The following is a 27,545-nucleotide window of genomic DNA, read 5'->3' as shown; positions in this document are numbered from 1 at the left end:
GTGTGAGAGATACAGTGTGTGATACAATGTGTTATTAAGTGATTGTGTGTTACAGTGTATGATACAGTGTGTTATTAAGAGAGTGTGTGTCACAGTGTGATATTAAGTGAGTGTGTGTTACAGTGTGTGATACAGTGTGTTATTAAGTGATTGTGTGTTACAGTGTGTGATACAGTGCGTTATTAAGTGATTGTGTTACAGTGTGTTATTAAGTGATTGTGTTACAGTGTGTGATACAGTGTGTTATTAATTGATTGTGTGTTAGTGTGAGATACAATGTGTTGTTAAGTGATTGTGTGTTACAGTGTGTGTTACAGTGCGTTATTAAGTGATTGTGTTACAGTGTGTTATTAAGTGATTGTGTGTTACAGTGTGTTATTAAGTGATTGTGTTACAGTGTGTTATTAAGTGATTGTGTTACAGTGCGTTATTAAGTGATTGTGTTACAGTGTGTTATTAAGTGATTGTGTTACAGTGCGTTATTAAGTGAGTGTGTGTTACAGGGTATGATACAGTGTGTTATTAATTGATTGTGTGTTACAGTGTGTGATACAGTGTGTTATTAATTGATTGTGTGTTAGTGTGAGATACAATGTGTTGTTAAGTGATTGTGTTACAGTGTGTTATTAAGTGATTGTGTGTTACAGTGTGTGATACAGTGTGTTATTAAGTGATTGTGTGTTACAGTGTGTGATACAGTGTGTTAAGTGATTGTGTGTTACAGTGTGTGATACAGTGTGTTATTAAGTGATTGTGTGTTACAGTGTGTGATACAGTGTGTTATTAAGTGATTGTGTGTTACAGTGTGTGATACAGTGTGTTAAGTGATTGTGTTACAGTGTGTTATTAAGTGATTGTGTGTTACAGTGTGTTATTAAGTGAGTGTGTGTTACAGTGTGTGATACAGTGTGTTATTAAGTGATTGTGTGTTACAGTGTGTGATACAGTGTGTTATTAAGTGATTGTGTTACAGTGTGTTATTAAGTGATTGTGTGTTACAGTGTGTTATTAAGTGATTGTGTGTTAGTGTGAGATACAATGTGTTGTTAAGTGATTGTGTGTTACAGTGTGTTATTAAGTGATTGTGTGTTACAGTGTGTGATACAGTGTGTTATTAAGTGAGTGTGTGTTACAGTGTGTTAAGTGATTGTGTGTTAGTGTGAGATACAATGTGTTATTAAGTGAGTGAGTGTTACAGTGTGTTATTAAATGAATGTGTGATACAGTGTGTTATTAAGTGAGTGTGTGTTACAGTGTGTGATACAGTGTGTTATTAAGTGATTGTGTTACAGTGTGTTATTAAGTGATTGTGTGTTACAGTGTGTTATTAAATGAATGTGTGATACAGTGTGTTATTAAGTGATTGTGTGTTACAGTGTGTGATACAGTGTGTTATTAAGTGAGTGTGTGATACAGTGTGTTAAGTGATTGTGTGTTACAGTGTGTGATACAGTGTGTTAAGTGATTGTGTGTTACAGTGTGTGATACAGTGTGTTATTAAGTGAGTGTGTGATACAGTGTGTTAAGTGATTGTGTGTTACAGTGTGTGATACAGTGTGTTAAGTGATTGTGTGTTACAGTGTGTGATACAGTGTGTTATTAAGTGAGTGTGTGTTACAGTGTGTTATTAAGTGATTGTGTGTTAGTGTGTGATACAGTGTGTTATTAAGTAAGTGTGTGATACAGTGTGTTATTAAGTGAGTGTGTGTCACAGTGTGTTATTAAGTGAGTGTGTGATACAGTGTGTTATTAAGTGAGTGTGTGTCACAGTGTGTTATTAAGTGAGTGTGTGATACAGTGTGTTATTAAGTGAGTGTGTGATACAGTGTGTTATTAAGTGAGTGTGTGATACAGTGTGTTATTAAGTGAGTGTGTGTCACAGTGTGTTATTAAGTAAGTGTGTGATACAGTGTGTTATTAAGTGAGTGTGTGTTACAGTGTGTTATTAAGTGAGTGTGTGTCACAGTGTGTTATTAAGTGAGTGTGTGATACAGTGTGTTATTAAGTGAGTGTGTGATACAGTGTGTTATTAAGTGAGTGTGTGATACAGTGTGTTATTAAGTGAGTGTGTGATACAGTGTGTTATTAAGTGAGTGTGTGTCACAGTGTGTTATTAAGTGAGTGTGTGTTACAGTGTGTGATACAGTGTGTTATTAAGTGAGTGTGTGATACAGTGTGTTATTGAGTGTGTGTTACAGTGTGTTATTAAGTGAGTGTGTGTCACAGTGTGTTATTAAGTAAGTGTGTGATACAGTGTGTTATTAAGTGATTGTGTGTTAGTGTGTGATACAGTGTGTTATTAAGTGAGTGTGTGTTACAGTGTGTTATTGAGTGTGTGTCACAGTGTGTTATTAAGTGAGTGTGTGATACAGTGTGTTATTAAGTGAGTGTGTGATACAGTGTGTTATTAAGTAAGTGTGTGATACAGTGTGTTATTAAGTGAGTGTGTGATACAGTGTGTTATTGAGTGTGTGTTACAGTGTGTTATTAAGTGAGTGTGTGATACAGTGTGTTATTAAGTGAGTGTGTGATACAGTGTGTTATTAAGTGAGTGTGTGTCACAGTGTGTTATTAAGTAAGTGTGTGATACAGTGTGTTATTAAGTGATTGTGTGTTAGTGTGTGATACAGTGTGTTATTAAGTAAGTGTGTGATACAGTGTGTTATTAAGTGAGTGTGTGATACAGTGTGTTATTAAGTAAGTGTGTGATACAGTGTGTTATTAAGTGATTGTGTGATACAGTGTGTTATTAAGTGAGTGTGTGATACAGTGTGTTATTAAGTAAGTGTGTGATACAGTGTGTTATTAAGTGATTGTGTGATACAGTGTGTTATTAAGTGAGTGTGTGTCACAGTGTGTTATTAAGTGAGTGTGTGATACAGTGTGTTATTAAGTGAGTGTGTGTCACAGTGTGTTATTAAGTAAGTGTGTGATACAGTGTGTTATTAAGTGATTGTGTGATACAGTGTGTTATTAAGTAAGTGTGTGATACAGTGTGTTATTAAGTAAGTGTGTGATACAGTGTGTTATTAAGTAAGTGTGTGATACAGTGTGTTATTAAGTGAGTGTGTGTTACAGTGTGTTATTGAGTGTGTGTCACAGTGTGTTATTAAGTAAGTGTGTGATACAGTGTGTTATTAAGTAAGTGTGTGATACAGTGTGTTATTAAGTAAGTGTGTGATACAGTGTGTTATTAAGTAAGTGTGTGATACAGTGTGTTATTAAGTAAGTGTGTGATACAGTGTGTTATTAAGTGAGTGTGTGTCACAGTGTGTTATTAAGTGAGTGTGTGATACAGTGTGTTATTAAGTGAGTGTGTGATACAGTGTGTTATTAAGTAAGTGTGTGATACAGTGTGTTATTAAGTAAGTGTGTGATACAGTGTGTTATTAAGTGAGTGTGTGATACAGTGTGTTATTAAGTGAGTGTGTGTCACAGTGTGTTATTAAGTAAGTGTGTGATACAGTGTGTTATTAAGTGAGTGTGTGATACAGTGTGTTATTAAGTGAGTGTGTGTCACAGTGTGTTATTAAGTGAGTGTGTGATACAGTGTGTTATTAAGTGAGTGTGTGTTACAGTGTGTTATTGAGTGTGTGTCACAGTGTGTTATTAAGTAAGTGTGTGATACAGTGTGTTATTAAGTAAGTGTGTGATACAGTGTGTTATTAAGTGAGTGTGTGATACAGTGTGTTATTAAGTAAGTGTGTGATACAGTGTGTTATTAAGTAAGTGTGTGATACAGTGTGTTATTAAGTGAGTGTGTGATACAGTGTGTTATTAAGTGAGTGTGTGTCACAGTGTGTTATTAAGTAAGTGTGTGATACAGTGTGTTATTAAGTGAGTGTGTGTTACAGTGTGTTATTGAGTGTGTGTCACAGTGTGTTATTAAGTAAGTGTGTGATACAGTGTGTTATTAAGTAAGTGTGTGATACAGTGTGTTATTAAGTGAGTGTGTGATACAGTGTGTTATTAAGTAAGTGTGTGATACAGTGTGTTATTAAGTAAGTGTGTGATACAGTGTGTTATTAAGTGAGTGTGTGATACAGTGTGTTATTAAGTGAGTGTGTGATACAGTGTGTTATTAAGTGAGTGTGTGATACAGTGTGTTATTAAGTAAGTGTGTGATACAGTGAGTTATTAAGTAAGTGTGTGATACAGTGAGTTATTAAGTAAGTGTGTGATACAGTGTGTTATTAAGTGAGTGTGTGATACAGTGTGTTAAGCGATTGTGTGTTACAGTGTGAGATACAATGTGTTATTAAGTGAGTGTGTGTTACAGTGCGTGGCCCGCGGTAACCACATCCGGGTATGTATCCGTCCCGAACACCGAGTTGCATTGTGGGAAACGGCGTCCGCTGTGTCCGTATTCTCTAACGGTGTTTACGCACAATCCGCGCGAGAGCCGCTTCCTGCCGAGTGTTCGCGCAGCCTTCGGTTTATTGTCTTCTTTCTGTTTCTGTTCTGAAACTGTCCGCGGAGGAACCTGACAGGCTCCTGAAGTGTTTTTAACAAAGAGAACTAATCCTCCGCTGAGAGATCTGGGGTTTGTGAAGCTCCGCGAGGCGGCAGGTCTCAGCATGCCCGTGAAGAGTGAGGAGAAGCCCGCAGAGACATGAGGACTGACCGCCGCTCAGCGCTCACCCGGAGGACTGGAGCTCCACACCGGAGGGGTTTTACTGGGTGACGGAGGAGCACAGACTTTATCCCGGAGAGGAGTCGCCTTATAAACTCAAATAACCCCAAATAAAGCACAGGAAGTGTGTATCGCCTCGTCCCTGTCCCGGTAAGTGTACTGAGGGGGTCTCTCTGCTTCAGGAACCTGAACAAACACACCGGTTTCACCGAAACTGTCCATAGATTACCGATTACTGGCCTCTTTATTCTGGGTTTCAGTCTGTGTCACCGTGTGTCATCATCTGTCCTTCAGTCGTAGTGGGGTTTTAGCTTCAAAGTGTGTTGTAGACTGTCTTATAGTGTGTTACAGTGTGTTGTAGACTATTTTATAGTGTGTTACAGTGTGTTGTAGACTATTTTATAGTGTGTTACAGTGTGTTGTAGACTGTCTTATAGTGTGTTACAGTGTGTTGTAGACTATTTTATAGTGTGTTACAGTGTGTTGTAGACTGTCTTATAGTGTGTTACAGTGTGTTGTAGACTATTTTATAGTGTGTTACAGTGTGTTGTAGACTATTTTATAGTGTGTTACAGTGTGTTGTAGACTGTTTTATAATGTGTTAGTGTGTTGTAGACTGTCTTGTAGTGTGTTTTCAGTGTTTTTTTTTTGTTTGTTTTTTGCTTCAAATTGTGTTTTAGTGTGTTTTGTAGTGTGTTTTCAGTGCGTTAGTGTTTATTTTAGTGTCAAAGTGTGTGGTAGTGTGTTTCAGAGTGTTGTAGTGTGTGGTTGTGTGTACCAGAGCATGGTATAGTGTGGTACAGTGTGTGGTAGTGTGTTTCAGAGTGTTGTACAGTGTGTGGTAGTGTGTTTCAGAGTGTTGTACAGTGTGTTGTGCGGTGTGGTAGTGTGTTTCAGAGTGTTGTACAGTGTGTTGTGCGGTGTGGTAGTGTGTTTCAGAGTGTTGTACAGTGTGTTGTGCGGTGTGGTAGTGTGTTTCAGAGTGTTGTACAGTGTGTGGTAGTGTGTTTCAGAGTGTTGTACAGTGTGTTGTGCGGTGTGGTAGTGTGTTTCAGAGTGTTGTACAGTGTGTGTTAGTGTGTTTGAGTGTGGTACAGTGTGTTACAGTTTGTTTCAGAGTGTTGTACAGTATGTTTTGGAGTGTGTGTGTGTTGGAGTGTGTTTGTGTGGTACAGTGTGTTTTGGAGTGTGTTTGTGTTATAGTGTGTGTTGAAGTGTGTTTGTGTTACAGGGTGTGTTGGAGTGTGTTTGTGTTACAGTGTGTGTTGGAGTGTGTTTGTGTGGTACAGTGTGTGTTGGAGTGTGTTTGTGTTACAGTGTGTGTTGGAGTGTGTTTGTGTGGTACAGTGTGTGTTGGAGTGTGTTTGTGTGTTGGAGTGTGTTTGTGTGGTACAGTGTGTGTTGGAGTGCGTTTGTGCATTACAGTGTGTGTTGGAGTGTGTGTGTGTTACAGTGTGTGTTGGAGTGTGTTTGTGTGTTGGAGTGTGTGTGTGTTACAGTGTGTGTTGGAGTGTGTTTGTGTGGTACAGTGTGTGTTGGAGTGTGTTTGTGTTACAGTGTGTGTTGGAGTGTGTGTGTGTGTGTGTGTGTTGGAGTGTGTTTGTGTTACAGTGTGTGTTGGAGTGTGTTTGTGTGGTGCAGTGTGTGTTGGAGTGTGTTTGTGTGTTACAATGTGTTTTGGAGTGTGTTTGTGCATTACAGTGTGTGTTGGAGTGTGTGTGTTACAGTGTGTGTTGGAGTGTGTTTGTGTTACAGTGTGTGTTGGAGTGTGTTTGTGTGGTACAGTGTGTGTTTGTGTGGTACAGTGTGTATTGGAGTGTGTTTGTGCATTACAGTGTGTGTTGGAGTGTGTTTGTGTGTTAGTGTGTTTTGGAGTGTGTTTGTGTTACAGTATGTGTTGGAGTGTGTTTGTGTGGTACAGTGTGTGTTTGTGTGGTACAGTGTGTGTTGGAGTGTGTTTGTGTGTTAGTGTGTTTTGGAGTGTGTTTGTGTGTTGGAGTGTGTTTGTGTTACAGTATGTGTTGGAGTGTGTTTGTGTTACAGTGTGTGTTGGAGTGTGTTTGTGTGTTGGAGTGTGTTTGTGTGGTACAGTGTGTGTTGGAGTGTGTTTGTGTGGTACAGTGTGTGTTGGAGTGTGTTTGTGTGGTACAGTGTGTGTTGGAGTGTGTTTGTGTGGTACAGTGTGTGTTGGAGTGTGTTTGTGTGGTACAGTGTGTGTTGGAGTGTGTTTGTGTGGTACAGTGTGTGTTGGAGTGTGTTTGTGTGTTAGTGTGTTTTGGAGTGTGTTTGTGCATTACAGTGTGTGTTGGAGTGTGTTTGTGTTACAGTGTGTGTTGGAGTGTGTTTGTGTGTTGGAGTGTGTTTGTGTGGTACAGTGTGTGTTGGAGTGTGTTTGTGTGGTACAGTGTGTGTTGGAGTGTGTTTGTGTGGTACAGTGTGTGTTGGAGTGTGTTTGTGTGTTAGTGTGTGTTGGAGTGTGTTTGTGTTACAGTATGTGTTGGAGTGTGTTTGTGTTACAGTGTGTGTTGGAGTGTGTTTGTGTGGTACAGTGTGTGTTGGAGTGTGTTTGTGTGGTACAGTGTGTGTTGGAGTGTGTTTGTGTGGTACAGTGTGTGTTGGAGTGTGTTTGTGTTACAGTATGTGTTGGAGTGTGTTTGTGTTACAGTGTGTGTTGGAGTGTGTTTGTGTGGTACAGTGTGTGTTGGAGTGTGTTTGTGTGGTACAGTGTGTGTTGGAGTGTGTTTGTGTGTTGGAGTGTGTTTGTGTGGTACAGTGTGTGTTGGAGTGTGTTTGTGTGGTACAGTGTGTGTTGGAGTGTGTTTGTGTGGTACAGTGTGTGTTGGAGTGTGTTTGTGTGTTAGTGTGTGTTGGAGTGTGTTTGTGTTACAGTATGTGTTGGAGTGTGTTTGTGTTACAGTGTGTGTTGGAGTGTGTTTGTGTGGTACAGTGTGTGTTGGAGTGTGTTTGTGTGGTACAGTGTGTGTTGGAGTGTGTTTGTGTGGTACAGTGTGTGTTGGAGTGTGTTTGTGTGGTACAGTGTGTGTTGGAGTGTGTTTGTGTTACAGTGTGTGTTGGAGTGTGTTTGTGCGTTACAGTGTGTTTTGGAGTGTGTTTGTGTTACAGTGTGTGTTGGAGTGTGTTTGTGTGGTACAGTGTGTGTTGGAGTGTGTTTGTGTTACAGTGTGTTTTGGAGTGTGTTTGTGTGTTGGAGTGTGTTTGTGTGGTACAGTGTGTGTTGGAGTGTGTTTGTGTGTTACAGTGTGTGTTGGAGTGTGTTTGTGTTACAGTGTGTGTTGGAGTGTGTTTGTGTTACAGTGTGTGTTGGAGTGTGTTTGTGTGGTACAGTGTGTGTTGGAGTGTGTTTGTGTTACAGTGTGTGTTGGAGTGTGTTTGTGTGTTGGAGTGTGTTTGTGTGGTACAGTGTGTGTTGGAGTGTGTTTGTGTGTTACAGTGTGTGTTGGAGTGTGTTTGTGTGGTACAGTGTGTGTTGGAGTGTGTTTGTGTGGTACAGTGTGTGTTGGAGTGTGTTTGTGTTACAGTGTGTGTGTTACAGTGTGTGTTGGAGTGTGTTTGTGTTACAGTGTGTGTTGGAGTGTGTTTGTGTTACAGTGTGTGTTGGAGTGTGTTTGTGTTACAGTGTGTGTGTTACAGTGTGTGTTGGAGTGTGTTTGTGTGGTACAGTGTGTGTTGGAGTGCGTGTGTGTTGGAGTGTGTTTTTGTGGTACAGTGTGTGTTGGAGTGCGTGTGTGTTGGAGTGTGTTTGTGTGGTACAATGTGTGTTGGAGTGTGTTTTTGTGGTACAGTGTGTGTTGGAGTGCGTGTGTGTTGGAGTGTGTTGTAGTGTGTTAGTGTGATAATAGAATAAAATATTTAGTGTAAGATAATTATATTATGTAAATAATAAAGAGGTGAATGAGGAATAACTGGAATTGCAGTGTGTCTGACATCTCTGTATGCAAAACATTACAATGAATTGACTAAGAAAAGGCTACTGTTGATTTATAACACAGACACGTGTGTGTGTGTGTGTGTGTGTGTGTGTGTGTGTGTGTGTGTGTGTGTGTGAGAAATAAAAATGAGATTCTTATTCACCATGCGTGTAATGACAGACATTGCATACGTCTTTTCTCTCTGACTCATGTAAAAAGTGTGTGTGTGTGTGTGTGTGTGTGTGTGTGTGTGTGTGTGTAGATAGGTTACTACCTGTCAGACCAGTTAGGATGGTTTTCTGGTATTTGTGAAGCAAGTCTCCGAGAAATTGTGTGGTTGTTCTCTCTGTGTGTGTGTGTGTGTGTGTGTGTGTGTGTGTGTGTGTGTGTTGTTGTTGTTGTTGTTGTTGTTGTTGTGACAGAAAATATTATGTAGTTTCCTCTGATTTGTGGTTGGTAGTTTCTGTCTCTGAATCATATCTATATTGCAGGTGATGATGATGTCATGTGTTCTTAAGGTGTGGTTACTTTTGTTTTCCAAATTCGTTTTGAGTTTTGAGAGTGTTCTGTGTTCTGTTAGGACATGATCCAACATGTAGAACTAAACTCTAAATTAGAGATGCAGTGATCCCACTAATTCTATTTTCAATACAATCTTGACCAGCTGTACCATGTGAGAACATTTTCATTAAACCTTCCTGTTTGTCTGAACCCCACCACGGCCTGGGAACTTTCTGTCCAAACCCCGCCACGGGCCGGGAACTTTCTGTCCAAACCCCGCCCCGCCACGGCCCGGGAACTTTCTGTCCAAACCCCGCCACGGGCCGGGAACTTTCTGTCCGAACCCTGCCCCGCCACGGGCCGGGAACTTTCTGTCCAAACCCCGCCCCGCCACGGCCCGGGAACTTTCTGCCCAAACCACGCCATGGCCCGGGAGCTTACTGTCCGAACCCTGCCACGGCCCGGGAACTTTCTGTCCGAACCCCGCCACCGGCCTGGGAACTTATATTAGCCTTGTAGCTCCAGTGTAAAATGAAAGCAGCTTCTGACACAGAAGACATTCCTGACCAGGGTGACATTGTTAACTGGCTCCTGCTGTATGGTGTGATGTGTGCGTAGTTTGTGTGATTGTGTAGTTGTCAGTCCGGTGATGTGTGGAGTTGTGTAGGTGAGATGATGCGGTTGTGGTTCCGCCTCTCGGGTGTGGGATGTGACAGAACTCGTACTGATATGATGGCTTTAAGATAATGTGCATGTAGGGCTTTCAGTTGTGTTTGTATCTTTACCTAGTTGTGAAGTTGTTTTAAATAGAAAATTGTGTTTGGTGTGTTTGTGTTTTTATACGTGTGTGTGTGTGTGTGTGTGTGCATGCGTCTGTGTGTGTTTCACCCACTGGTTTGCATCCATCAGCTTTAATAATTATTCAATATAATATGGGGAAAAAAAACATTCTACTGATACAGTGTAGCTTTCCGTGTGTGTGTGCGTGTGTGAGATTAGTGTTGGATCTATGTGTTGTGAGCAGGTTTGGGGAATAACGGAATACGTGTAACAGCGTTACGTAATCAGGATAAAACCCATAGCTGTAATCCGTTACAGAACAAAGTCATCAGGTTACAGGTACGTTTAGTGAAAATGGGAATATTATCAGGATTACAGTTTTCTATATTTAAAACTAAAGAAATGAATCTTTTGACACACCAGTATACACACAGCTGTTTGATTCTAGTTCTGGTTCTCTCTTGCCAGTCGTGACTCACATGAGAACCTCCTGGAGCATGCACTAATAAATTTCTCAGAAAGTTAATTTGGTAGAAATGAACACAGATTGTTCTCTGAAATGTTTTTGTTAGGGGACAGTAAGTCCTCTTTTTCAGACCTAAATATGAGAAAATGTCCGGGATTTCTGCTTTAGTTTCATTATGATGTGTTTATGGTCTAATACTGCATCACGTGTGCATTGCTTTAACCCTCTCAGTAAGTCCCGCCTCCTCGCATACCGATTGGTCGATTATAAAAAAAAACTTGCAGCAACTATTGGGCAAATTCCTGCCTCTCGACCGTTATCCTCCTTTCAACGAGCGCGTGAAGGTGAAGCGATGTATTCGGTGTTGAACAGTTATGCTACAATAGCAGCGAATGAAGCTGTCCTGAGTCGAAACAACGCCCATGACCATATAAGGTCATTTTTAATCTTATCTTATCGCACTCCTTACATTACATGGCCATTCAAATGTGTAAATGACGCAGAAGGTTCACTCGCAGTGTCTGATGTTTTATTTTATTTCATATACATTCAAAAGAATGTGGGAAAAAATGTGAAGTGTGGGCAGAGTGAACCCAATTTTATTTATTTATATTAATTTATATGGTGCTAATAGTGTGTCTTTTCCAGTGTATTAAACTCTGTATTCATAGTAACACTGTTCTGAACGCTAATTAAGACACAAAAAAGGAAAGGAGTAAAAGCAGAATATGGTGCAATGTTACCCGCATCAGGAACAGTGATCTTTTATTTATTTATTTTATTAAAACAAATCCAAACATTGAACATGTTTTAAGCTCTAAATAAAAGTATATTAGATCATACTGCTTTTCTCTTGACTTTATTTACACGTGACCTTGAAGTAATCCACAAATAATCAGATTACATTACTTTCACATTGTGAGACTTGGATTACGTTACTGATATTTTTTAAAAAGTAATATTCAACTGTAAGGGAATATATTTTTAAAGTAACCTTCCCATCCCTGGATCTGACATTCTGACGTCACTAAAATGATTACGTGCGCGCGCGTGTGTATGTTGGTGGGAGGAGCAACCGATTTATTGAACAAGATCCCGGCTGGTTTGGAAGAATGAGTTTGTTTGCGCATGCGCGCTGCTGACTCGCAATAATCCAGATCAGAGAGAGAGCGCGCGCATGCAAGCTCATAGAAAGAAAAACAAGGATACACACTCTGCATAAACACACACATACAGTGCGCGCGCACACACACACCGAGGATGTGCAGTGTGTGGTGTAGTGAGGGTGAGGGAGCTCGCGCTGCTGCAGCAGCTGTATGAGGATAAACCCGGTGCGGCGCGCGCTGCTCCTGCTGCATGCGGACAGGTCACTGCTTACAGGATTACCGGAAACCTTCGTGTGGGACTCCATCATCATCCTCAGGATTTCCGTTGTAGGAGTAGGAGCGCGCGAGGCGGCTTATTCAGCACGCGCGCTGTTTATTCGATTCGCCGGTTTGCAGTCAGCCAGCGCGAGAGAAGGGGATAAGGGTAGCGCACGCGCTCGAGCTTCAAAGGCCCGGGTGCTCATAATAATATCTACATAACGCGAGCGCGCGCGACTGAGAGGCGAGAGACGCGCTGCCAGAGACCGTGTCAACATTATTATTTTATGTTTAGTTTCAGGTTTAAACGGTTATAAACAACACTGCGGTGTTTAACGGTCGGAAACTTTGATTTTCCTTCCTTTTTAAAAACGGACGAGCACGAGCCCTCCCATTAAACCCGGAAGCGCGAAGAAGAAGACGGCAGTAACCGGGACACAGCAGCGCGAGACAACAGAGGAGGGATTATAAACACACAGTAACGGAAATCTGGGACAGACTCAGCAACACACACACACACACACACAAGTACAAGTAACACACAGTAACACACACCTAACCATAGGCACACCGCTTCACGCGCACTTCTAGTTGTATGTGTGTGTGTGTGTGTGTGTGTGTGTGTGTGTCAAGTTGGAATGTGATGTGGGAATGTAATCCCCAAAGCAGCTGCAGCATCACTTACACTCTCTCTCTCTCTCTCTCTCTCTCTCTCTCTCTCTCTCTCTCTCTCTCTCTCTCACACACACACACACACACACACACACACACACATACATTCACTCACTCACACACACACACACACACACACACACAGAGAGAGAGCTGTAGTGTTCTTCGAGTCCATAACACAACTATAACAGGCAGAAACATACAGCTTTAGACAGGTGGTGTTCTGGACTGTGTGTGAGAGAGGTGAGGTGAAGGAGCGCTCTCTCAGGATCAGTGCTGTCCCACTCTCTCTACTCTAAACAAACAGGAATTGGGAACATCACAAGGAACAGCACAGAATTCTGGGACATTACCTTGTGCACTGGATCTGCTGGAGCATTGGCGTGGCAGCCATGTTGAGTTCTGTGACTCCGCACTGAGTGTGTGTGTGGGTGAAATGGAGACTGATAGAACAGGACTGATTGAGGTGCTGGCTGAAAACACTTGACTATTACTCTCCGAGGTGTGTGTGGGGAGGGGGAGGGGCCTGTTGTGGCAATGGGGAGCTCGGCGTCATCGTTGACGACAGAGGCGGAGCCTGAGCACGGGTTCAGCAGGTCGTCATACCCAGCGACGCCGCCTGTGGGCTGGATACGGAACAGTCACAGCAGCCCAGTGTGGGGGAGCCGAGAACACACACACCATCACACACACCACCGCCCGCGCAGGTAACACACACCATCACACACACACAAACATATTGGGATGTTGGGGCGGTGTTAGTGAGGTTGAGGTCAGGTGCTGTTGATGATGTGAGGAGACTCCAGTTCCAGTTCATCCCAAAGGTGTTCAGTGGGGTTGAGGTCAGGGTTCTGTGCAGGAAACTCGAGTTCTACTACCTCCTTCCAACCTTCACACACCACGTCTTCATGTAGCTCGCTTTGTGCACTGTGTGTCTCGCTGGAACAGTGTTTGGGTTCCTCTTAGTTCCAGTGAAGGGAAACTATAACGCTACAGCGTACAGAGATGCTCTATACAACTGTGTGCTTCAGACTTTGTGGTAACAGTTTGGGGAAAAACCACATATGGGTGTCATGATCAGGGGTGCACTTACTTTTGGCCATGTGGTGTATTTAGGCTGATTGTGAGGAAGATGATGGAGGAAGAAGTATTTTGCTGAATCAAACTGGCACCACTGTATTGATCTTTCACCTGGAGAGACTGAGCATTATTTATTCACACACTGTACCATTCTGTGTGTGTGTGTGTGTGTGTGTGTGTGTGTGTGTTTAGTATGGTAGTATTTACTAAAAATGAACTCTGCAGCATGTTCAGCTTGGAGTTCCAGAGCCGTAGAACACACAGTTTAAAGTTCTAACACTGCAGAATGCTTGGTATTGAATCTGAGAACTGCAGGATGTTCGACTCTGAGCTCTAGAACTTCAGAACCTTCAACACAAAGTTCTAGAACTGCCTAAAACTCAGGTCACAGTTCTAGAGCTCCAGAACCTTCAGCACAAAGTTCTAGAGCTGTGTAATACTTAGCATAGGGTTCTAGCACACTGAATTTCACAGCTGCAGAACACTCTGAATTAAATTTAATAGTAATAACAAAAAATTGTAGCATTTATTCATTGGTGTTTCTCTCTCTCTCTCTCTCTCTCTCTCTCTCTCTCTCTCTCTCTCTCAAACACACACACACACACACACACACACACACACACACAGCAGGACATTTGGAGACTAAGTTCCAATCATTAACACCAACATAAGATCTGGCCCTCATCCTACTATATATAGTGGGGTGTGTGTGTGTGTGTGTGTGTGTGTGTGTGTGTGTGTGTGTGTGTGTGTGTGTGTGTGTGAGATTGTAGAGTCAGTGCTAACTGCTGTTCGGCCAAGTGTCTCTACATGAGGCGATATCACAGCCAGCACAGCCACGTGTGTGTTTTGTGTTGTTAGTGAATAATAGAGTAGTACTGTGGTGTTGTAGTGTGTGTGTGTGTGTGTGTGTGTGTGTGGTTCTAAATCACTATCTTTAAACTCAAACTCTACCCTTTAGACCTGGACTGGAAAATATTAGTGTAGAAGGAAACGTCAGGTTTTGTATGAAATGCAATACAAGGCAACATAACAGCGAGAGAGAATTTAAAACTGAAAGATAAAGGACTGATCTGTTGATCTGTGAAAGGGAAGATGGCGAGTGTTAAAATAATAAATCTAACAGGAGTCTCGTATATCACTAGTATATTTCTGCAGGAGCGGTGCTAGCTGTAAGTCTCACATTAATCACTGGTTTAATTGAACAAAACATCTTCCACACTCGTTATTCAGCAGCACAGAGAATAGCACCTGATCCAGCGCACAATGGCGTGTAACTCCAGACACGCCTCTGTTTAGATAAACTCCGCCCCAGAGTGTGTGACTCTCACGTAACTTCTGAATAGCGCTGTGTGAAACCCTGGTGTATACAGGAAGTCTGGAGATGCACGTGGAATGGAAGCAGAGAGGAACCTCATTTTGAACCTGCATCAATACTGAGGAAGATCACTCGGTGTTTCTCACAGAACTGAACAGAAGTTCGGGTTGTTGCGTGACGCTGTGACACTGTAGACTCGTTTGAGCTTCGGTTTCTTTGGTCGTTTTCTTTGCCCTCGTGCTGTTCTAGTCCTATAATTGATTAGAAGGTGCAGCTTTAGATTCCAGGTCTTCGGAGATGGATGGAGGGAGAAAAACGCAGAATCTGAGCTCTTGAGGAAATGTTTGGGTGGGAGAATGAACGATTTCATATGAATCATATTCTTCTGCAGCATTCAACGTGGTGTTCACACTGGAACATAACATTGCTGAGGTGGAGGAACAAGCAGTAGGCCAAAATCTGGCTTGTGGGATTGCGCTACAGGAATTGTGGTGTAACAGGAGATCATTTCTCTAGATCTGAGCACTTCTGAGAAATGGCCTCACCTCATTTTCATTGGACTAGAACTTACAATAAAAATGACATCTGATTGTTTGTGTTCCTGAATGTTCTCTGAGACATTAAGCAATGATAGATGTTCCTCTGACTCCATGAGAGTTGCGTGAGTGATCGCTGATGACTCACATAAATTACAGCTGCACGCAGTCTGTTTCTCTCATTCATCTCACATCTCTTAGGTTTTCATTTGACTCAACCTTGTATTTAAAATAGCCGTGAACAGATGCAGCACTTTAATAAAATATAATCCTGAGGATGCAGAAGATTTAATTAAAAGAAGTGGTGGAAACCTTTATTATACTTATAGATAATGTCATGTTTCGTGTCCATGTACTTTGGATCTGATTACATGTAAGGTGTCTAATCAATACAAATTATCCAGAGGGTCTAGTTTGGGATCCATATGAAAAAGTTCATTAGGAATCTGCAGTCAGACTGAATTCATACGGATTGGTGAAACTCTTTGCTTGTAAACACAGTCATTGTGGTTGTCAAGCACAGACAACGACGTATTAGAACATGTGTGTAGGAGGGTAAAGATGTGTGTAATTGTCAGAAATCTGACATTTTGATGCCACATTCAGCATAAGATGCTAACATCTGTAGAGATTATCAATTACACAAAGTATATCCTTTCTGTTCCGTTCTAGACCTGAGACTGAGGTGTACGGGTCTAAGATTCAGGTTTGGATTGTTTGCATTGGGACTGCGGTATACAGTGTGTGTGTGTGTGTGTGTGTGTGTGTGTGTGTGTGTGTGTGTGTGTGCTGTTTTAAGTGATGATCTAAACAAGTTTATGAAGAGGATTAAGATAAGAGCGAGGGCTTTGCTGATGGAACATCTCTGCAGGATTCAGAGGATTTTATACATTTGAAGCGGATTTGTTTTTTTAAAGCGTTTCTCTTCTCTTGATGATTGTGTGTGATCATCGTCTCTCAGCAGGACCTGCTTGGAGTTTGGGGATTGTTGGGTTTACTCAGTGTGTGGGCGTTGATGGGGAATCTCTTCGAACTATTCTTGGCTTAATCTTACATTTAGTTTGTGTGTGTATTTGTTTTGTTGGTGTAGTATAGCAGTTAATTTATTTCTTTTTGTTTCTCCTTCAGTCTCTCTCACTCCCGCGGGTCGATGATGGAGGCCATTGTTCTTGGTTCTGATTGGTCGTGCGTTCGTTGTACCTTCTTAAACACGGCGGGGTCTCCACGTTGCTCTATCTGTGAGGCACCACGGAACAAACCTGATCTGAACAGAATTCTGCGCCTCAGCAGCTGCTGGACCTGTCCACGCTGCACACTGACCAATCACAGCGCATCAGGGGCGTGCTCAGTCTGTGGGGCACCACCCAATTCGACAAATGGCCCTACCCCTTCTTCTTCCTCTCCCTCCATCTCAGAACCCATTACTTCCAACTCCGAGCCGAAACGGCAGCATGTGGATGAGGACTTGATAAAGAAGTCTGAGCCTAATGGGGAAGTAGGAAACACTGAAGTGGGTGTGGTATCAGGATGGGCGTGTCCTCGGTGCACCCTTGTGAATACACCCACAGCGATGTCATGCTCAGCCTGCGGTGGCCCAAGGAAACTTTCGCTTCCCAAAATCCCACCCGAGGCACTGGTAGTTCCGGAAGTCCGGACGCCAGTGTCTGGGTTTCCTGCACAAAATGCTGGGGCAGTCCTTATTGATCTCACTGAAGACTCGCCTCCTAACCCTGCCCCTTCTCAGACTCCATCTCCACCTCCTAACAACACCAACTTCCTTCCTCCTTCCTTGTCCTCTTTGCAAAATAATCCTGTTCCTCGCAGCAGACGCGAAGTCCCACCCCCTACTTCCCCCTCAACTGGACCCGCCTCCAAACCTAAGCCTCTCCCTTCCTCAGAACCAATCAAACGCCTTAGTGTGCTTGAAGAGGAGGAGCCAAGTCCTAACCATCCAGCCCCACCTTCTTGGAAATGTCCCGGATGCTCGGCTCCTTCTGGTCCTTCAGTATCTTCAGCAGGACGTTGTGATGCATGTAGAGGACCACGCCAGGGGACGGGGCCGAGTGCAGATGTCATCGATGTCCTTGGTGAATCTGTTCGATTCACTCCAGCCACACCCTCAAGTCCTGACTTTACGTCATGGGCATGTTCCAAGTGCACGTTGCGGAATCCTACAGGGTCGGCACACTGCAGTGCATGCGGAACCTCCAAACTTCACGGGTTCTCTGAGCCCTTCACTAAAAAGACCTCACACACACCTCGAGGAACAGGGCAAGGGGAGAAGTGGGCATGTCCAGCATGCACACTGCTAAACGAGGTGTGTGTGAAGCACTGTGTGGCATGTCACACAGCTCAACGCTACTTGAGAACCAGAAAGGTGAAGGCACTACGCCGCAGAGAGAGCGTTCACGTGGAACAGCGGAGGAAAACAGATGAGGGGGAGGCTAAAGAGCTGTGGGAGAACATTGTCAGCTTCTGCAGAGAGGTGTGTGTGTGATGGGGGGTGGATATGGGACTCCACTATAATTAACTCTCTTAACTAAATGATGTATGGAAATTATCCGACATGCTGCTGATCATAGTGTGTTAAACTGGCAGCAGAACTGTTTTCTAATAGTAGTCCAGTAGTAATGTAGCATGTAGCAACATGGACTAATAATTCTTTATGGGCATGTCCAATAATGAGCCACGCTCCTAACATGCCCACAAGACACAAACTAAGACATGTTCTTTCAGTGAGAACGTTCGTTTTCCGTGTGTTTCAGAACGCAGTGAACTTCGTGGATGACAGTTTTCCTCCTGGTCCCAGATCAGTGGGCTTCCCGGAGAGTGACAGCGTCCAGCAGCGAATCAAAAAGTGGCTCCGCCCACACGAGATCAACTGCAACAACTTTAAGGATCGTGGGGTGAAGTGGTCAGTGTTCCGAACGCCCCGCCCATCTGATATCCTACAAGGGCTTCTGGGTAACTGCTGGTAAGAGACAGAGGAGGCTGTGTGTGTATTAGTTTATGATAATCAGTGTCCTTACATTTATAATGAGTCAATACTGCGTGTGTGTTCGTGTGTGCACGTGTGTGTGTGTGTGTGTGTGTGTGTGTGTGTGTGCGTGAGGTTCTTGAGTGCATTGGCTGTGTTAGCGGAGCGTCCCGAGCTGGTGGAGCGAGTGATGATCACCCGCTCAATCTGTCCTGAGGGAGCGTATCAGGTTCGACTGTGTAAAGATGGAACGTGGACAACGGTGCTGGTGGACGACATGCTGCCGTGTGATGAGTACGGATACCTGCTGTTCTCACAGGTGTGTGTACGCGTGTGTGTGTGTGTGTGTGTGTGTGTATGTGTACATGTGTGTTTCCAAAGCAATGATAAGTCCGCTCATCTACAGTAATTATCCATCCATCCATCCCTCCAAGTATTGAGCTATCCCTCCCAATTATCCATCCATCCATCCGTTATTCCTTCCAATTATCCAGCTATCCCTACCAACTATGTATCCACCCATCTCTCCAAGTATTCAGCTATCCCTCCAATTATGCATGCATCCATCCATAGCTCCAGTTATCCATCCATCCATCTAACCATATATATGTTCATACAAGTATCTATCCATCTGTATAGCCTCCTATCTAAGCAAGTAGCCAGGTTTCCATCCAGGTATCTATCTGTGTATTCTATATCTATTCAAGCCTCAATCTAGCTATTAAACCAAGGATCATTCCATTCATCTATCCATCCTTTATCTGTCAGTCCATCCATCATTTAGAATAAGAACATTTAAATAATAATAGTAGTCTCGGTCTCTCTCTCTCTCTCTCTCTCTCTCTCTCTCTCTCTCTCTCTCTCTCTCTCTCTCTCTCTCTCTCTCCCCCCCCCCTCTCTCTCTCTCCAGGCCCAGAGGAGACAGTTGTGGGTGGCTCTGATAGAGAAGGCGTTGGCGAAGCTGCATGGTTCGTATTTTGCGCTGCAGGCCGGTCGAGCCATCGAGGGTTTGGCCACTCTGACTGGAGCTCCATGTGACAGCCTCAACCTGCAGGTGAACAACACCAACCCGCGGGAGGAACCCATCGACACCGACCTCATCTGGGCCAAGATGATCAGCTCCAAGGAGGCGGGGTAACACATATATAACGCAAATGTTATATACACACACACACAAACACACAGAAAATATACTAGTTACATTAGTGTCCATGTGATTGGTTGTCATGGTTGGATCTTGTTTATGATTGGTTTATTTCTTACTCAGTTTCCTGATGGGGGCGTCATGTGGTGGCGGGAACATGAAGGTGGACGATGCCGTATACGAGTCTCTGGGGCTCCGTCCACGACATGCCTACTCCATCCTGGATGTCCGGGACGTTCAAGGCTACAGGTAACTAACACACACTCACAAAACACATTTTTATTCAGTTATGTTCTAGATTTTGTTCTGCACATTTCTAGATTGTTCTGCTGCCCCCAATGTTCTTCAGGGGGTTCTCTTCTGCACAGTTGTAGAGGATTTCTGTGGTGCAGGTGTATAGGTTCTTCTGCTCAGCGAGATCCTATGTAGTAATGCTGTGCAAGGTTCTAGAACTGGTTCTGTATGATAAGATTCTGGATCATTCTCATCATCATCCTGCATTATTACAGTTTTCAGGCTTCTAGATTATTCTGTTCCCCAATGTTCTCTGGGATTTATTCCACAGATTTCTAGAACGTTCTGCAGGGGTACAGATTGTTCTATACTGCAAGGTTCTAGCTAGCTGTACTTGTCAAACTCTGTGGTTCTGAGTTAGTGTAAGATTCTGGATTGATCTGTTGTACAGTATTCTTGCTGTTTTTCCCGGTCTTCATATTGTTTTGTGTCTGTTCAAGGCTGCTGCGTCTGAGGAACCCATGGGGGAGGTTCTCCTGGAACGGCTCGTGGTCAGATGAGTGGCCTGATTGGCCACAGCACTTGAGACATGAGCTGATGGCTCACGGCAGCAGCGAGGGAGTGTTCTGGATGGAGTACGGAGACTTCATCAAGTCAGTAATCAGTACTTTTAAAACATTTATCAGATTTACTGATTCATCAGAACAGAGTCCAGGTTAGATCAGTGATGTGCATGTCAGGACTTACTGATAAATACAATGTAATGAACTTAGTGGTATCGCTAAGATACTGAACTGCTGATCAGTGTTGATAACACGCGCACACACACACACACACACACACACACACACACACACACACACTGCAGGACTGAAATATAGACAGCCACTCCTTACAGCTCATGTTTTATTCACACCCACAGCACAGACATGTATCTATAACCCCCTCTGTGTGTGTGTGTGTGTGTGTGTGTGTGTGTGTGTGTGTGTGTGTGTGTAGGTACTTTGACTCAGTGGATATCTGTAAGATACACTCAGACTGGCATGAGGTGCGTGTGCAGGGTTCGTTCCCCAGCAGAGCAAGTGGACCAATCACAGTGAGCGCTCTGACTGTACTGGAGAGAACCGCCCTGGAGTTCGCTCTGTTCCAGGAGGGGAGCAGGTACACACACGCACACACACACACACACACACACAATGCACTACACACACACACAATGCACTACACACACAATGCACACACAATACACTACACACACAATACACTTCACACACACACAATACACTACACACACAATGCACTACACACACAATACACACACAATACACTACACACACAATACACTACACACACACACAATACACTACACACACATGCACACAATACACACACAATACACTACACACACAATACACTACGCACACAATACACTACACACACACAATACACACACAATACACTACACACACAATACACACACACACACACACACACAATACACTACACACACACAATACACACACACAATACACACAATACACACACATTCGTGTGGAAAATCTGTGATAATTTGGAAAAATGATAAAAAGGTGAAATCCTGGAGGGACGGATCTGTTCCATTTTAATTTCACCCACGAATTCTTTCTCTCTTGTGCTTTAGTTATTTCTTTCAGTGTGGACGTTTTATTAATTGACTTATTTCAGTTTTAATTTATTTATTTATTTATTTATGTATTTATTTACCCATTGATTCTTTCTTTTTTATGTTATAGACATGTATTATTTTATGGATGTATGATTGAGTTATATTTGCATGACCGTTGTGTTCCGGGTTTTCTCTGTGTTCCCTCTCTATCCCAGACGTTCCGACTCCGCAGATAATCACCTGTTGGATCTGTGTATCATGGTGTTCCGGGCCTCGTTCTCCAGCGGGAATAAGCTGACGCTCGGCCGGTTGCTGGCTCACAGTAAGCGTGCGGTGAAGAAGTTCGTAGGCTGTGACGTGATGCTGGAGCCGGGAGAGTACGCCGTCGTCTGCTGTGCCTTTAACCACTGGAACAGCGGGGGAACACCAGGTACACACACACACACACACACACACACACACACTCACACACACACACACACACATTAGGGGTGTTAAAACTCATTTTAGGTAAGGGGCCACGCTGCCCTTCGTCTGATGTCGAGGGAACTGGTCCAGAAATAAAACATCATTTTAGTGACCAATAACACACCACCTTCCTTCTGTTCATCTCAAAGGTACCGAGTGAACATGTCTCACATACACAACACATCAACACACTGAAATTCATTACCAAAAACATGACACTTCACCATAATACCCAGCTGTTTGCATAAGTATTCACCCCCCTTGAATTTGAGTAATTGCTGCTGCTGTAATGTGTGAACTTCCCTCTGGGATTAATATAATTATCTCTCCGTCTGTCTTGTTGGGATTATATTTCACTAGTCACCTACAGACAATAGCCCATTAGACCCAATTCTCATTCTTCACCCCTTTTAGAAGGACACATGGGGACAGTGTAAAGTTTTCAGCTTTGATATAATGAAAAATGACTCCATCCTGCCCTCTAGTGGAATAACAGACTCCTTGTGTTGTATGTTGTGACACATTTCCGTCAGCGTTGTTAAAACCTCGGCAGCACAGAGAGAGACGGCAGCTTCATAATACCACGCTGCAGGTATTCTCCAGAGCATTCCCGAGCAGTGCTGGTTCTCTGTGCAGCGTTAGCTTGAGTCTTCGTGTCTGTTAATAGGGATTTTCTTACCTTCGTGATGTGTTTGTATGATGAAGGATACAGTTAGACAGGTGCTTTGCATGTACTGTTAGATTCAGTACTTCAGGAGCTCTTGTAGACACATGCCGCATCCCAATTGGCGTAATATCCGTCCTAAATAGTGTCCGAGATGTTGAAATGAGGACCCCAGATGTACCCGGATGATCTAGTGTTTCTGTTCTTCTTTCAGTGTGAATCAGCTAATATTACCCACAACTCCTTGTGCTTTGTGGCTGAACTCAACCTGCAAACATGGCGGAGGAGTGCAACGTCAGTGATGTGTCTTCAGTATTTAAGTTTAAGAAGTTAAACGTTAAAGGAGACCTATTTTAAGCCTTTTTATAAGATATATGTCTCAGGTGAGGGCGCACGGTGGCTTAGTGGTGAGCACGTTCGCACCTCCAGGGTCGGGGTTCGATTCCCACCGTGGCCCTGTGTGTGCGGAGTTTGCATGTTCTCCCCGTGCTGCGGGGGTTTCCTCCGGGTACTCCGGTTTCCTCCCCCAGTCCAAACACACGCATGGTAGGCTGATTGGCGTGTCCAAAGTGTCCGTAGTGTATGAATGAGTGTTTATGATTTATTGGGAATATAAGTGTGTGGATTTTTACTGCTGTAGGGTGGGTGTGTACACACACTGCTGACACACACTTTTCTTCACACACCATGTAAAAGTGAATAGATCTCCTTTAAGCACTAACCAAATTATTTGTCACGTAAGAGTGATGTTTGGATGTTGTGTAACTTAACATTTTAGAGAGGTGTAAATGACGTGTGGAGAATAAATCAAGGGAACATTAAATTAAACGATATAGTATATGTTATATAATGAATAATGAATGAAGACGGTGATCCTAAATCATTCTGCGAGCCGGTTAGAACCTATATCGGGCCAGTCTGACATGTCCTGGTTTACTACGTTACATCATGTCTGTCTCTCTTTCTGTCGTTCTCTCTCAACTCTGTGGAGACTGTTTATTTTAATGTGTGTGTGTTTTTGGTGTGTCCCTGTGTGTGTGTGTGTGTGTGTGTGTGTGTGTGTGTGTTTTCAGTGTCGAGCCCCACTGCCCCCCCTCGGGCGTGTCCTGATTCTCCGGGCTTCATTTTGGCCATCTACAGCTCCAGACAGGTGATGGTGGAGCAGGTCGAGGCCACGGCAACCACGCTCGCCGACGCCATTATACTGCTGACGGAGAATAAAGGAGAGAGACACGAGGTACACACGCGTACATATGTACACACACACTTTCACACACACACTTCCACTTTGAAAAACCGTTTAAACATCTCTTCTTCTCTTTCTCACTCCACTTGTCCTGTTCTCAGGGCCGTGAGGGTATGACGTGTTATTATCTCACTCATGGGTGGGCGGGGCTTATCGTCGTCGTGGAGAACCGACACCCGAAGTTCCACTTGCACGTGTCATGTGACTGCACAGACAGCTTTAATGTGGTATCGACACGCGGCAGCCTGAAGACTATAGACAGTGTTCCACCACTACACAGGTACACACACACACACACACACACACACACACACACACACACACACACACACACGCTGCATTCTGAGAGACACAGGATGAGTGACAGGGATAGAAACATGTTGAGAGACCAGATGGATGGAGAGACAGGACAGAAGACAACTATGGAGATGAAGATGTAGCGATTTGTGACAACACTGCCATCTGGTGTTTGACTTTGTGTACTACATGTGTTTATTTGTGTGTGTGTGTGTGTGTGTGTGTGTGTTCGTTCCACAGGCAGGTTCTGGTGGTTCTCTCTCAGTTGGAAGGGAACGCTGGGTTCTCCATCACACACCGTCTGGCTCACCGTAAAGCAGCGCAGGCCAATCTGGGCGACTGGACTCCCACTAAAGCCACACACTCGCCACAGCTCACACCTGATACAGAGGGACTGCACAAGCCCCGCCCACTCTGACACACGCCCACATATGCCCACACACACTCATGAGGGGCGGAGCATAGCGGAACTACTGAGCCAATCCAATCATACGACTGCTCCTGGAGCCAAACGCAACACACACGTACACACACACAAGGACGGACATGAGCTCAAGGATACCGCCATTACTGATACACACTGTGTGTGTGTGTGTGTGTGTGTGTGTGTGTGTGTGTGTGTGTGTGTGAGCCAAACCTGCAGGAAGTCCGAGCATCTCCTTCGTTTTTATATCTGCGTGTCAGGCTGTCTAAATACCCAATTAAATGTCTTTTATTTTCTTTTGTGTCATGTGCTCTCATTAGCATATATGGGTGGGGCTTAATTTGCCACAACCAATCAGGGAGCCTGTGGGAGAAATACTTGAATTGAATGTGTCTGTGATGCTAGCATGTAGAAACCATGGCTGTGTTCCATTCACTAGCCCTTGACGACTTGGTCCCCATCTCTCTATCCGATGCTAGTTACCAGCTAGTTAGTTAGCACACTCGCTAGTCCTTGTCATACATGACACAAACTTAGGAGTTTGTTGCAGATAGTTAGCATACTAATTAGTCAGCAAGATGGCTAGTTAGCTAATGCTAGGTAATAAGCAATCTAGTATGGAGTGTGTGCCTGTTTTAAGTTGAGTCATTAGGGAAAATGTTGATACTTTATAATCTGCTTGCTGTTAATTAGCAAGCAGGTTAGCTTTATTATGTTTTAACTTTAACAAGTTAGCTTGCTAGCCAGTTTACGTGATGTAACTCACATATGGGTTAGAGTTATAGGTGAAGCACACTTTAGTCATTAAGCGGAAGTCAACAAGGCAGTGCTGAAAGCAGTATTGGAACAGTGTGTGTGTGTGTGTGTGTGTATGTGTGTTTGTGCTAATTTATCGGTGATAAAGTAGAGGGGGTGAGAAAAGCACAAAATGACGGTGAGGAATGGAGTGCTCTGATTGGTCAGATGGATGTTGCCATGGTTTCTTTTGATCTGTCCTTTTTTACATGTTTAATATATTCAGGTCAGTAGTGCCCTCTGCTGGTGCACACACACACACTATATATATATATATATATATATATATATATATATATATATATATATATATATATATATATATATATATATATATATATATATATATATATATAATATACCCAGGGTCCTCACTATATTTATACACACGTTATTGTTCCTCCTTATGAACAGACATATCATACTCTCTCTCCATGGTGTACTCAGTAATACTGACCATGTACACTCTCATCCTACCTCATAGACACATACAAGCTAAACATGCAAGCATTTTCCTCTGGACACACTTATTTTGTCCCCTTAAACACACACACACTCCCTCTCTGTTCTTCATCTCTGTGTGTGTGTGTGTGCGTGTGCGTGTGTGTGTGTGTGTGTGTGTGTGTGTGTGCGTGCTGGTAGATCAGGATGAACTCTGTACGCTTGGTTCCCTATCTCAGGTTCCACAGGACCAAATAAAGATTTTTAATCTAACAGAGTGGGCTTACTGCTGTGGGGGTGGGGCTTGTATGTGTAGGGGTGGGGTTTACAGGGGTATGGGTGTGGCGCATTGCTGTGAGGACAGAATTCAGGATTTATAGGCTGGTCTTGCATACATGGGGCTGGACATCACAGCGGTGTGGGCGGGGTTTATAGCTTAGGCGGTGGGGTTTAAACACTAGACTAAATGCATACAAATATAAATAAAATATGAAATATAATGTGTAAAGCTGTAAATGATCATTGTTAATAAAAAAAACTTATTACTGAATATGCAAATTAGATGTTCTTTCACTAAAGGAAATACTGTGGGTGTGTGTGTGTCTCCATTGTGTTTCTGAAGCTTTTTTTTGGTTTGCTAGTTATATCAGTATAATAAGCTAGCATAGACATTAAAGTGAGCAACATACTGAAGAAACCGCAGGGAATTCCCCACTGAGGGTCTGTTCAAACAGTTTAGTGCAGTACTAAATTTAGACATGACTTGCTACAGAACTGTCCAGAACCTTGTGTGTGTGTGTGTGTGTGTGTGTGTGTGTGTGTGTGTGTGTGTGTGTGTTCATGAGGCTGGACTGGACGGTGGATCAGGGTCCACTGAAATGACAGAACACTATTCCACCAAATAATTTGTGTAGAAGTAATTTAAAATTTAAGTCTGGGGTTAAACGTTGTACTGCAGCCAGCCACTAGAGGGCCTCAGACATTTTTGCTTCACTTTTTGAATCCCTGTTACAACGTCCACACTTATGTTGGGTGTGTCTCGATCTTTCTGGGGACATGACTACGTACTTGCGTTGTAAAACATCCCCAAAAATTAAAAATGTAAAAATATATAAGTTTTATATGTCATATAAATTTATTACTACATGCTACTTACATTTGTAGCCGGAAGTTGGCTGAGAGTTCGTCCTCCATTTTGTTTCGAGCTGAGAGGCTTCAGAAAACATGGTCATTTCCAGTAAGGGAATATAGTGAGCATCGATGCTTCCTGGTTTTTGTGGTGCATTGTGGGATTTTTTAGGGAGTTAATGTTCCAGTGCACTGGAAGGAGGCAGAACATAAAATAGCCGCCTCCCTGATCAGTGCCCTGACTACAGAGTCATTGGTGTGTGAGTTGAAGTGAAGCTGATTGGTTGGCTGCTGTAACGCCCACTCTGACATCATCAGCTGGCAGTTGAAATTTAAATATTTAAATATACTGTCAGTGTGTTTCACTGGGTTAGTTTCACATATACATTTTAGTTATTAATATTTACACCATGAAACTCAATGTTTAAGTATAAACTGTTAAAAATCAACTTTTCTGTACACAGATTAATTATAGATTAAACCGTTGCTCAACAGGACTGGTCACCAACCCTATTCCTGGAGATCTTCCTTCCAGAAGACTTTAGCTCCAACCATAATGGTGCCCACCTGACCATCTAATCATTACCTTAAGAAGTTCTTGATCGACTAAACCAGGTGTTAGGTTTTGGTTGGAGATGAAATCTGCAGGAAGGAAGATCTCCAGGAAGAGGGTTGGTGACCACTGGTCTTCAGCACTGATGTACTGCGCACCAGTCTCGAATTCAGAAATAAATTTGTCTGTGTCTGTGTATGTTTTGCATGAATTTCTTCATTGAACCTGTAGATGGCACTCATGCAACTGC

At 43.2% G+C, this 27,545-nt stretch overlaps 1 protein-coding gene across 2 annotated transcripts; it reads left to right on the top strand.

Annotated features, from left to right (window-relative positions):
- The first annotated feature begins 4,365 nt into the window (after window positions 1-4,365).
- capn15 (calpain 15) lies at window positions 4,366-24,674 on the top strand. Of its 2 annotated transcripts, none has more exons than XM_017480975.3 (12): window positions 4,366-4,783; window positions 16,408-17,764; window positions 18,045-18,253; window positions 18,392-18,575; window positions 19,167-19,390; window positions 19,524-19,649; window positions 20,135-20,287; window positions 20,634-20,795; window positions 21,495-21,709; window positions 23,485-23,648; window positions 23,759-23,937; window positions 24,195-24,674. In XM_017480975.3, exons 2-12 carry the CDS (start codon window positions 16,430-16,432, stop codon window positions 24,370-24,372), a joined length of 3,129 nt encoding a protein of 1,042 aa, XP_017336464.2. In that variant the 5' UTR covers window positions 4,366-4,783; window positions 16,408-16,429; the 3' UTR covers window positions 24,373-24,674. The 2 variants fall into 2 exon arrangements, with proteins under 2 accessions (XP_017336464.2, XP_017336388.2); XM_017480899.3 differs by lacking the exon at window positions 4,366-4,783 and adding an exon at window positions 12,718-13,052.
- Window positions 24,675-27,545: the final 2,871 nt, after the last annotated feature.

The sequence above is a fragment of the Ictalurus punctatus genome, chromosome 1, assembly GCF_001660625.3.
Source record: "Ictalurus punctatus breed USDA103 chromosome 1, Coco_2.0, whole genome shotgun sequence".
NCBI lineage: Eukaryota > Metazoa > Chordata > Actinopteri > Siluriformes > Ictaluridae > Ictalurus > Ictalurus punctatus.
This window is presented reverse-complemented; position numbering and strand designations above follow the sequence as displayed.